This window comes from Mustela erminea, chromosome 10 (assembly GCF_009829155.1).
Source record: "Mustela erminea isolate mMusErm1 chromosome 10, mMusErm1.Pri, whole genome shotgun sequence".
Taxonomy (NCBI): Eukaryota; Metazoa; Chordata; class Mammalia; order Carnivora; family Mustelidae; genus Mustela; species Mustela erminea.
The window spans coordinates 14,109,200-14,121,407 of record NC_045623.1 but is presented as its reverse complement, the minus strand read 5'-3'; the positions used below and the strand labels follow the sequence as shown (position 1 = coordinate 14,121,407).

General features: G+C 41.5%; 1 protein-coding gene across 1 annotated transcript; it reads left to right on the top strand.

The window, feature by feature from the left end:
* Positions 1-1,077: 1,077 nt before the first annotated feature.
* Positions 1,078-11,991, top strand: DDX20 (DEAD-box helicase 20). The gene is made up of 12 exons (XM_032302286.1): positions 1,078-1,161; positions 1,344-1,692; positions 2,143-2,237; positions 4,319-4,487; positions 5,109-5,223; positions 5,345-5,487; positions 5,631-5,769; positions 5,866-5,924; positions 7,152-7,234; positions 7,568-7,673; positions 7,798-7,899; positions 10,171-11,991. The coding sequence occupies exons 2-12, from the start codon at positions 1,392-1,394 to the stop codon at positions 11,328-11,330; spliced, it is 2,472 nt and encodes an 823-aa protein (XP_032158177.1). The 5' UTR covers positions 1,078-1,161; positions 1,344-1,391; the 3' UTR covers positions 11,331-11,991.
* The last annotated feature ends 217 nt before the right edge of the window (positions 11,992-12,208 follow it).

Sequence of the window (12,208 nt, the reverse complement as noted above, 5' to 3'; positions counted from 1 at the left end):
AGGGAACTAGGTTAGATGATAAGTAGGGGTGAGATAGGTGATGGGCACTAAAGAGTACGCTTCTCATGGTGAGCACTGAGTAATGTACAGAATGGTTGATCCCTGTATCGTACACCTGATACTAATTAATATATCACTGTTAACTCTACTGGAATTAAAATACATCTATATGGACGGAACTGGAGGATATTATGCTGAGCGAAAAAAGTCAGTGAGAGAAAGACAATTATATAGTTTCACGCATATGTGAAATATAAGAAACAGTTCGGAGGATCATAGGGGAAGGGATGGAAGGATGGAAAGCTAAATGGGAAGAAATCAAAGAGGGAGACAAACCATGAGAGACTCTTAGCTATAGAAAACAAACTGAGGGTTCCTGGAGGGGAGGTAGGTGGGTGACATGCATTCAGCAGGGCAGGTGATGTGATGAGCGCTGCCTGTTCTGTGCAACTGACGAATTACTGAACTCTGTATCTGAAACTAATGATGTATCATATGCTGGCTAATTCAATTTAGTTTAACAAAGTATTAAAAAATAATAGTTCAGAAACGACCTCTTTGGAAAAGATGATATTTGAGCAGAGACCTAAAGCAAGGGAAAGTGGCAAAGACTGTCAGTTGTCACTCTTGAGATGGTGGTACATAGCGCCAGGGACAGCAGCAGCGCCCAGATGACCGGATAGATTTGGGACGTCCATCAGACTTCTGAGGGGCGCGGCTGAGAAGGCAGACGGATGTACAGTACCCACCCAAGTTCAGAGAGCGGTCTGAGGCCGAACTAGGGCCTTGGGAGGTGTGAGTCGGAACTGGCTGCAATTCAGCGGACGATATGCGAGCTCCGTGCGCCAGGTGCTGGGGCTGGCGACGGAGATGAGTGAAGCGATACCGGGACAGGCTCGGACCGGACGACGGGTAAGTCCGGTCTGGCTGTGCTCGGAGCTCCGGGCGGGCGGAGGCAGGCCCGGCAGCGGCGCCCTCCCCCGCGGCCCGGAGGCGGGGAGCGTGACGCCCCACGCGCATCACAAAGCCCGCGTTGTGAGGCTGGCGGTGGGGGGGGGGGGGGGGGGTTGGCCCGACCGCCCGCGGAGGCCCGGGAGGCTGGGCGGTGCCCCCACCGTGAGCGCGCGGCGCCCTCTGCAGGCCGCCCGCGGCCGCATCCCGGTAGCCTCGCCTTCCTCTCCTCTCTCTTCCTGCCTTCCTCGGGCCACATATTTTGTCGTTGTCGCTGTTTCCGAGACTTCCTAAGCCTCCGGCTTCCGTCCCTTCACCCATCTCCCAGGTCAGGCGTGTCCGTGTCTCCTAGGGAGGACTGCCAATAAAGTTTTTCCTCTTCTCGCTCTTAGGAGCCCTCCTTCTCCTTAAGTATCGCGAGATCCGGCGGCGCGGCGACGATGGCGGCGGCGTTTGAAGCCCCAGCGGCCTTAGCGACGGTGGAGGCCGCTATGCCGGCGGAGCGTGTGGCCTCACAGGTCGTGGCCTCGGAGCCATTCCCTGGGCCGGTGCGGGGCCTGCGGACGGCTCACGACGTCAGCGGCCCACGGACCCGCACCGGGGACGTGCTGCTGGCGGAACCGGCCGACTTCGAGTCACTGCTGCTGTCGCGGCCGGTGCTGGAGGGGCTGCGCGCGGCTGGCTTCGAGAGGCCCTCGCCGGTGCAACTCAAGGCCATCCCTCTGGGGCGCTGCGGGCTCGGTGAGGGCGGGGGCCGTGCTCCTGCCGGGAGGGCCCGGGAGGAGCCCCAGGGCGGCCGCCGGTGCAGGCCTCTGCCTGCGGCCAGGCGCTGTGCGCCTTCGAGCCTCAGTTTACTCTCTTGTAAAACAGAGGCGCGGTGTTCATTTGGAAGATGGTTACTGCCCTTTGCACGGTGACCGGTGGCTCTCAGTTCCAGAAGATGAACGGTAGAGGTTCAGGGAAGAGGCATGTTTCTGGATATGACCTCATGCTTTTTTGAACTAAAAACGAAGGTGCCATCTGGGTCCTCTTTGGAGACCCTTCTGGTTCTTTGATTTCATGTTGGTATCTAAGCTTTTTTTAGTCAGTACTGGCTAGTGATATATGTGCATGTATATGTATATATGTGCATGCAGATGTATATATGTATATATACATTTTATTATTTACTCATTTATTTTTCCTCCTCAGATTTAATTGTTCAAGCCAAATCTGGCACTGGGAAAACCTGTGTGTTCTCTACCATTGCTTTGGACTCGCTGGTTCTTGAAAACCTGAGTACCCAGGTGAGTGTAGCTCTGAGAACCCAGAGGAAGAGGGTATGTAATGTGGATTTTATCACAGGTTGGATGCAGTACCAGTAGCTCCTGAGAGTTTGATGAGTGAATTTGATGAATGATTGAGTTAAGCCATATGAAGAGTATAGAAGTAAAGTAGACATTAAAACTGTGGAGCGGGGCACCTGGGTGGCTCAGTGGGTTAAGCCGCTGCCTTCAGCTCAGGTCATGATCTCGGGGTCCCGGGATCGAGTCCCACATCGGGCTCTCTGCTCAGCAGGGAGCTTGCTTCCTCCTCTCTCTCTCTCTGCCTGCCTCTCTGCCTACTTGTGATCTCTGTCAAATAAATAAATAAAATCTTTAAAAAAAAACCAAAAAACAAACAAACAAACAAAACTGTGGAGCAGCTTGGTGGTGTGGATGGTGACCAAGGATTTGTCATGAGCGTTAGAAGTTTGGAAGTTTCTGTTACTGCATCTTAAATAGATTAAGTCTGCCATGGGTGTCAATTTTTTCATTACCTGAAAATACAGATAGTTCTTTATTCTTTTACTTGCTGACTCAATTGTAGGATTTAGTATTTGGCGTGACTGATGGTAACATGATGCTCTGGCTGTTGCTGGTAACTGCAGGTGATTCTTAGAGCCTCTGTGAGTGTGTCCTGTTGATCTCCCATCTTCTAGGTTCTCTTGGAGTAGATCTGAAGATGGCCTTACCCAAATTAATAAGAGATTTAGTTTTGGGGTTCGTCTCTTCAGCAAAGTTTGGCTCTGCCCATGTTATGTATAAATAGTATGCCAGTACATCCATATCCAAAGCCTTTTGAGTCTTAAAACCACCAAATTCTGGGTTATGCACATAGGAAATCCTTCTGCTTCCCAAGGACCTAAGCTATTGTACTTGTGAATTTGAGATGTATTTGAGATTTTGGCTTCTGACAATTTGGCAGTAGGTGAAATGCCAAAACGCTGAATAAGTTCCATAAACCAAATTTGTCAGATCTTTGTGTTCTCAAAATAATACATATTCATTTTTGAAAATTGGAAAATTCAGAAAAGAAAGAAGTACCAAAGAAACGGCACGTACTCTTTACCTACTTAGAAAGAAACTGCTGTTAACTGTTTTGGCATATTTTATTCTAGGTTTTTGTTTTTGTTTTTTGTTTTTTTTAAGGAACTTTTTTCTTCCCATAGCTGAGAACTTGTCATTTTACCTTGTCCTTCGGTTGATAGTTACATTGCAGAGTTCTCACTCTGAGTCTCAAGCCTCCTTTTTAATGGACCTAGATAGCTGACCCTGATTTGGTCCAGTGACATGGCCTCCCTGCTGTTCTTCTAGTACACTAAGAACATTACTGTCATAAGGCCTTTACATTTGCTTTGTTCTCTTCTTGAGAACAGTTCCCCAGGTGTCACGTAGCTAGCTCTAGTCTGTGGTGTACCTTTAGGTCTCTGCTCAAATGTTACTCTCTTAGTGGCCTAGATTGCCCCATTTAAAATAACTCCTTTCCTTCCTTGTCACTTCTCTCTTTTCCCTGTTTGATTTTTTTAATAGCACTTTTCATTGTATGTCATAATTTATGTATATTTGATTATTGTGTATCTTCTTACACAGAATGAAAGTGCCATGAGAACAAGGACTGTGTATTATTTCTTTTTTTAAAGATTTTATTCATTTATTTGAGAGAGAGAGCATGAGCCATGGGGAGGAGGCAGAGGGAGAGGAAGAAACAGACTCCCCACTGAGCAGGGAGCCTGATGTGGGGCTTGATCCCAGGGCCCTGAGATCATGACTTGATTCCAGGGCAGACACTTAACTGACTGAGCCACCCAGCTCCCCTGGACTGTCTATTGTTGACCATTGACTGTACAGCAACTTACATGTTGCTTAGTACGTAAAGTAGGTTTTTGTTTAATATTTGCTGAATGAACACATAAGTGAATGAACGGAATAGCTTCCCTTGTCTATAAAAACCCATCATTTAAAATGATCGTTTAAATGAAAAATAGCTCACTGCAGTATGAATGTGCCAATCACATGTACCTCTTCCACTGACTTGTTAAAGGTATATATATTTTATGCTTTTTTAGATTTTGATCTTGGCTCCTACAAGAGAAATTGCTGTACAGATACATTCTGTTATTACAGCTATTGGAATAAAAATGGAAGGCTTAGAGTGTCATGTCTTTATTGGAGGGACTCCATTATCACAAGACAAAACCAGACTTAAAAAGTGTCATATTGCTGTTGGCTCTCCTGGTAAGATATCACCCTGTTCATAACTGGGGCTTTTAAGGAACCGAACACTTTTCATTTCATAGAAGTGATATAATTAAGGTAAGAATATGGGACTCTTTAATAAATATGATAATTATTTTGAATATTATAAATGAAGAGGCTTAGACCAGTAAGATACAGACACATGACTGGATTACCAACAGAACTTATGAAATCTCCATTCTGAAGGATGTTTAAGCACATGTATAGAATTGGCTTCTGACAAGAGGAGGAATGAAGTGATTTTCACGAAGCCTTTCTAAGCCATGGATTGGGATTCTTTGCTTCTCTATTAATCATTCATTCACGAATCACTCATATCAGAATTTAGTATTCAGGGTCTTAGCATTCAAGTCTTTTGATGGGAACAGTGTTATGATCCATACTTACTGGTGGTGAAATGTGAGAAAAAAAATAATGGATTTAGCCAAGATCAGAACTCAATTTCTGATTTGTGGTTCAGTGTTTAAATATGTAATAATGAGGGTCGGGTCAAGAAGGTCAGCCGTATAACCTGTGAGTAAGTAGGGTAACAATATTGGCTGAGATTGCACACATTTAGTGCCTCTTAAATATTTCAATATGCTTTTTTCTGGAATTTAGGCAGAATTAAACAACTGATAGAACTTGACTACTTGAATCCAGGCAGTATACGTCTGTTTATTCTTGATGAAGCAGATAAGCTTTTAGAAGAAGGCAGCTTCCAGGAGCAAATAAAGTAAGAGAAATAACTTGCTTGACTGTTAAAATGGTGTCCTAAAGTGTCTCTTTTTAGCTTTTCCAGGTGGTAGTTAACTATGATTGGCTTCCATGGTGTGTATTTCTCTTCTGTTTCACAGCTGGATTTATTCTTCCTTGCCTGCCAGTAAACAGATGTTGGCGGTATCAGCTACCTACCCTGAATTTTTGGCTAATGCTTTGACAAAGTACATGAGAGATCCCACTTTTGTAAGACTAAATTCCAGTGATCCAAGTCTCATAGGTGAGTATAGGTATTGGATACTTAGATTCCTGGTTTGTGATATTCTGGATCTTTTCCATGCCTAGTTGACTGTTGCTTTCATATTTACTATTAGGATATAGCAAATATGTTTGTTTTAATAGAAGACTCTTGACTTTTTGTAGGTTTGAAGCAATATTACAAAATTGTCAATTCATACCCGTTGGCCCATAAGATTTTTGAGGAAAAGGCTCAGCATTTACAGGAACTGTTCAGCAGAATTCCATTTAATCAAGCCTTAGTCTTTTCTAATTTGCACAGCAGGTAATGTACCTTAAGGGGTCACCTGGGGTACTGGTGAAATAAAAGGTGTTAGGGTTGTATTTATAAAATTATAACCCTCTATGTTATTTTTCATAGAGCACAACATTTGGCAGATATCCTTTCTTCTAAAGGCTTTCCTGCTGAGTGCATTTCAGGTAAGTTCAGCTTTTACTTTAATCAGTGTTTAGTATTTTGACTTGAAGCCTGTCCAAAGTCAGGAGGAAGAAATAGTACTTCGTGAGTTGCCTTATGAATGTGAGGTTACACTGAGTCTTCATAGTAAAGGAAGTTCCAGGTGAATTTTATATTGGGATTTGATGTAGTGGTATTCTTGTTCTTCAAGAAATAACTTGGTATATAATATGAAATTAGAAAATTGGGATGAATTGTCCGTGAAGAACTTAATAATTTTATAAAGTTTGTCTTTGTCATCTTTAGAGAAAAATAGATTGCTTCTTTCTGTAATCATTGTAAAAATGCTAAGAACTGCTCCTGAATTAACTGCTTTAAGGTCTTGTGGAAGGCAAAGATGAATTTTTTTAAGATTTTATTTATTTATTTATTTGACAGAGATCACAAGTAGGCAGAGAGGCAGGTAGTGAGAGAGAGGGGGAAGCAGGTTCCCCACCGAGCAGAGAGCCCAGTGCGGGGCTCTATCCCAGGACCCTGGGATCATGACATGAGCTGAAGGCAGAGGCTTTAACCCACTGAGCCACCCAGGTGCCCCGTTAAGATTTTATTCTTAAGTAATTTCTGTATCCAATGTAGGGCTCAGACTCACAGCCCTGAGATCAAGAGTTTTATGCTTTATCCACCGAGCCAGCTGGGTGCCCAAGATGATTCATTTTTGACACAAAGCTAAATTATTACTGCTGACCTAATGGGAATGAAAGATTTAAAGGAATTTTTGATCAGTGGGATCCTTTTTAGAGTTTTCATTGATAGCTTAGTTTTTAACCTGTTAGCCTAAGATTGTCTAGTCATTATGTGTCATGAGATATTGGGGAGAATGTTCTCTAATGGACAATATTTTGACCTTAGATCATATATCTAAACTAAATTTATAAACAGCTGATTATAGCAATTTTATTTTCCTAAGAATTATTCTACTTCATATGTAACTTTGCAGATAAAATATTATATCTGCAGGCGTAACCTAGTCACCATTTAAAATTAATTTTTAAATTTCAAGTTGCCTGCCTTACCAGATTTTAAAAGATTCTGACTAGTTCTTAACCTAGAATTGCATATAAGGAGAAAATTAACTTCGGTTGGTGTATTTTTCAAGTGTTAAGACTGGTAGTTACAATTTCTGCTTTTTGTGGATTTGATAAATATGTGTTAGCTTGTTCTTATATGACTTTCTTTTGGGGTGTTTTTAGGCAACATGAATCAGAATCAGCGTCTTGATGCTATGGCCAAACTGAAGCAGTTTCATTGCAGAGTCCTCATTTCCACAGATTTGGTAAATTACCTTTTCAGTTTGGGTGACTACGCCATCTTGACTTGGGCTCTTTTATCAGACGCACAGGTTTCATTTATTATTTTATGTGGGTGTATCTGATAAGAATCGATAAGAATATCAGAAGGGAATTTTCTTTCCAGTGCTGGGGAATTTGCTTTCTTCAGAGTCTTTTGTATTTTCATCTGTATTCTTGAAACTGGTCATTAGAAATGAATTCCCTTTGCTCCTGATCATCCTCCTTTTCTTAACTTGGCTGTTGGTTATAGCAGAACAGTTGGATGTGTGTTGATGCCAGTGTAGCAGTTAATGCAGACACTTGTTCTCTTCTTCAAGACTTCCCGTGGGATTGATGCTGAGAAGGTGAACCTGGTTGTAAACCTGGATGTACCATTGGATTGGGAGACATACATGCATCGGATTGGCAGAGCTGGCCGTTTTGGTAAAAAAAAAAAAAAAAAAAATAGTTTGGCTGCTTTCTTTAGGAGGAAGAATTGTAGATGTGACAGGTGGAGTGTCACTTACGTGAAACTGATCTACTGCATAACATTCCCTCTGCACTTTAGGTACTTTGGGGTTGACAGTGACCTACTGTTGTCGGGGAGAAGAAGAAAACGTGATGATGAAAATCGCCCAGAAATGTAACATCAACCTTCTGCCTTTACCAGGTATATTTTGTCTGTTCATTTTGCTGTCAAAAGAATAATCATATTGGCTATAGGCGTAAAAATAATAGCTGATACGGAGTACTTAGGATATTGGGTTCCGTTCAGTATGCTAATTCATTTAATTCTCACCACAGCCCTGTGAGGGGTCTGCTGTTATTACCGACTTTTTGTGAATGAGGCTATCAAGGCATTGAGAAGTTAAGTAGTTTGCCTAAGTTCTTATAGCTCATAAGCAACAGGGAGAAGATTGCAAGCTAATTCCTGGCACATGAAAAATGTTTTACTACTGTATTGGCTTCATATTTACTTCATATTTAGTTTGTAACCTTGTAATTTCATTTTATCCTTTTATGTAACAGGGCATATATTTTATTACTTTTGTCACTAAAGGTAATTCTTGCCATATTCTCCTTCATGACTATGAAGAAGGAGTAGTATCTTTGAATGCTCTTTTGAAAATTTTGAAGTGTTCTCTTTCTTTCTTTTTTTAAAAAGTTTATTTATTTATTTATTATTGAATAATCTCCACACCGACATGGGGCTCGAACTCAAGACCCCGAGATCAAGAGTTGCATGCTCTTCTGACTGAGCCAGCCAGGCACCTCTGAAATGTTCTCTTTTGATTTTAGTTAATCATTTGTCAAGCTCATTTTTTTTCCACCTTGGAAACTGCATGTCTGAAACTGTTAATGGTCTCTTGAAAATTTTTAAAAAACTCTCATGTGGAAATGTGGTTTATTTGCTATGTATGATAATGTATGCAGTGTTATAGGGTTTATGTGTATATACATGTGTATATGGACATATGTGTGTGTAAATATATATATAAACATATATAACATATACATGATCTTGTAGAATATCAGATATATAGTTACTGAATAAATACAGTATGGAATATTTTACTAATTTATATATAACTCCTTTAGTGGTTTTTATAAAGCTAGATTAAGCAGAAGTCTGGGAATGAGTTCTGGCTTTGTAATTACTCATTCTGTGATCTTTTTCCAAATTTCTTTAATTGCTCCAAACTTGTGTTCTGGTTTAGAAAGTACTTGTTTTTAGAAATGGTCTTTAGGTTCTCTGTCAGTTTTAGGACACTATAGTATGTAATTCTATGTGTAAGTCTATTGGTAACCTGTCAAATGATTATAATGTGGAAAAAATAAATTGAAAATTGGTATAAGAGGGTTAAGACTTTTGGTGTAGGATTCAGTATCATAGCATCTAGTGATAAAAAGAAAATTTGCCTTTGGATACTGGAAAAGGACACATTTGGATCTTTTTTAGTGTTCATAGAACCCTGAAATCATGAGAAAGTATATTTGTGGTGTTAGATTTATATTGGAGTGGGAACTTTTAAGACAGTAGACTGCTCAGATGAAGTACCTGTGGCAGGAGTGGTAGAGAAATTGGCCTGTTTGATAGGTATGGGCAAGCAAGGGATATCACCTTAGAGCTCTAGTCAGAGGGTCTGTTCAGCCAGGGTTCAGGAGCCCCAGCTGAAGAGTCCTGATCTGAGGGATTAGGTTGTGGGTACATACACGTGAGCACCAGTAGCAACAACAAACCAGCAAGACCAGCAAGGTCTCTATGTTTTGTCTGCCTAAGATGAAAACTGATCACACTTTGGGAAGGTCAGAGTATGTAGGTAGGAGCAAATTGTCCCACCTGGATGGAATAGGAAATTCAGAGAACTAGAGCTGGCAATTTTTTTTTAACTCAGACGTGCCATTGAGACCATAGATCTTTTTTGCAGTCATCTAACTTTTTCCCTTCTAGAGATTTTTCTTCACTGTTGGGGGCAGTGATTTCTTCCTGTTGGGAGTATAGAGTGGCGGATTTACTTGGGTGCGAAGTTGTAGTTTTACTGTTTCCCAGCTGACAAGCTTTGGGGAGCATAATCCCTTTTCTAATATCTTGTTTTGTTGTCAGCATTACTGAGATAAAAGGGAGGAGTTGGGAGAATTGTTGCAGACTTGAATCTTACTCCTAGCCCAAGTTATTTTTGAGTGGGAGGTATGGGGAGATGTTGCTTGTGGGTTTGGGATGGGTCTTGCATATTTGTGGGCATATTTCTTTACTGCAAGGATTATTTAGGTCTTTTGAAATACTAATATAATGTACTCCTTAATCTTCTCAGTATATTATTAGTATATTTTATTTCTTAACCTTATTTGACCATGGAAGGCTTTATGAAGTCATTCAAAAATTGCTGGTCTAGATTTGCAGCTCAAAATTTTAAAGTATTCTTTTGTTCCTTTTATGTAGATCCCATTCCTTCTGGTCTAATGGAAGAATGTTTGGATTGGGACGTGGAGGTTAAAGCAGCTATGCATACGTATGGCTTAGCAAGTGTACCTACCCAGCCCTTAAAAAAGCAGATCCAAAAAGTGGAGAGAACCTTTCAAACTCAGAAAACTCATGGTAACCACGTGGCTTCATCTAGAAATACTTCTGTATCTTCACTAGTAGTCAAATCAAAAAATAATACTAAACAGAAGCTTCCTGTGAAAAGCCACTCAGAGTGTAGAATCACAGAAAAAGCAATGTCACCAAAAGAAGTGGGCAGTGGCATACAATTGGAAGAGCCTATGAAGTCTTCTGTTGAGATCTCTGTTGAAAACACTACCGATAAGCACCAGGTCAGAGAAGCTTTACCTGCGTCACTACCCCAAATTCCTTGTCTGTCTTCCTTTAAAATCCATCTGCCATGCTCTTTGACTTTTACAGAATTGGTAGAGGATTATGAACACTATATTAAAGAGGGGTTAGAGAAACCTGTGGAAATCATCAGGCATTACACGGGGCCTGGGGATCAGACTGTGAATCCTCAGAATGGTTTTGTAAGAAATAGAATTCCCGAGGAGAGAGTGGCGATACTGGCAAGTAGTAGTCAGTCTGGAGACTCAGAGAGTGACAGCGATTCTTACAGCTCGAGGACTTCTTCCCAGAGCAAAGGAAATAAGTCCTACTTGGAAGGCTCTTCAGATACTCAGCTGAAAGACTCAGAATCCACTCCTGTGGATGGTCATATCTCTTTGGAACAACCTCTGAATGGAAACGACACCCCTAATCCAGCAGAGTATCAAGAATCATCTGGAATCCAGACAAAGACCAGGCATAAAGAGGGGGCTAACCAGAGAGCCAAGCAAAGCCGGAGAAACCCTCCCAGGCGGTCTTCCTATCGTGCACCGGCAGAACCTCAGGATGATGGTTGGTATGACTGCCACAGGGAAACCCATCCGAGTTTTTCGGATGCCTATCAGGATTACGAGGAGTACTGGAGGGCCTACTACAGGGCATGGCAGGAATACTATGCTGCTGCTTCTCAGTCCTATTACTGGAATGCTCAGAGGCATCCAAGCTGGATGGCAGCTTATCACATGAATACCGTTTATCTCCAAGAAATGATGCGAGGCAACCAGTGATTGTAGACAGCACCTCGCACCATCCAGAAATACCAGTGAGTGATACCTTTGGATAGCCAACCTCCTAGGCCTATAGTAGAGTGGCAGTTTTGAGGAATTTGAAAAGTCTTGAGGCTTCCCGCTGGGACACCTCTGTTTTTCAGATTGTTTTGACCTACCTGACCAGGTACATTATCTTTTTTTTAAAGAAACTTCACAGATCAGATTCTTGAAGGAAAATTTTGGGGACATAGAGTGAAAGGATGGCATTTTCTCTAAACCATTTGAAAAAGAAACATTTAAAAAGACCTATACCAGTGCTTGCTTTAAAAAAATAAAAACAGTTGAGATTTTAAAAATAATGTCAAGTTTATGCTGTGGAGTTCTTGACAAAAGGCTTGGACTGTATTTCCATAGAAGTGTGTTCTTGTAGAAATTTGTAGCATGATAGATCAGAAAATCCCCTCGCCTTTTATGTTTAGGCAGGAAGGACTAAATACTGCTTCAGACTTTCCCAAAGGTACTTTCCTGCTTTTTGCTTCCAGTAAAAATATGTTACCAATGAAATCGCAAACTTAGCCAAATGTTTATTGACATGTTTATTGTTCATCTTTTGAATGTCTTTTAAGATTGTGAAAGCTGTCTATGTTTTTACTGTGTATTAAATAGCTCAGGATCATCAGTGATTGTCTTATTTTTGTTTCTTTTCTTTTTTTTTTTAAAAGATTTTATTTATTTATTTGACAGAGATTACAAGTAGGGGAAGAGGCAGGCAGAGAGACGGGGGGAAGCAGGCTTTCTGCTGAGCAGAGAGCCCGATACGGGGCTCGATCCCAGGTCTCTGGGATCATGACCTGAGCTCAAGGCAGAGGCTTTAACTCACTGAGCCACCCAGGTGC

Coding starts and splice junctions, on each gene's coding strand:
- DDX20 (XM_032302286.1), top strand. CDS start 1,392: ATGGCGGCGGCGTTTGAAGCCCCAGCGGCCTTAGCGACGGTGGAGGCC. Junction 5,925..7,151: donor TCCTGCTGAGTGCATTTCAG/GTAAGTTCAGCT, acceptor GGGTGTTTTTAG/GCAACATGAATCAGAATCAG. Junction 7,900..10,170: donor CAACCTTCTGCCTTTACCAG/GTATATTTTGTC, acceptor CCTTTTATGTAG/ATCCCATTCCTTCTGGTCTA.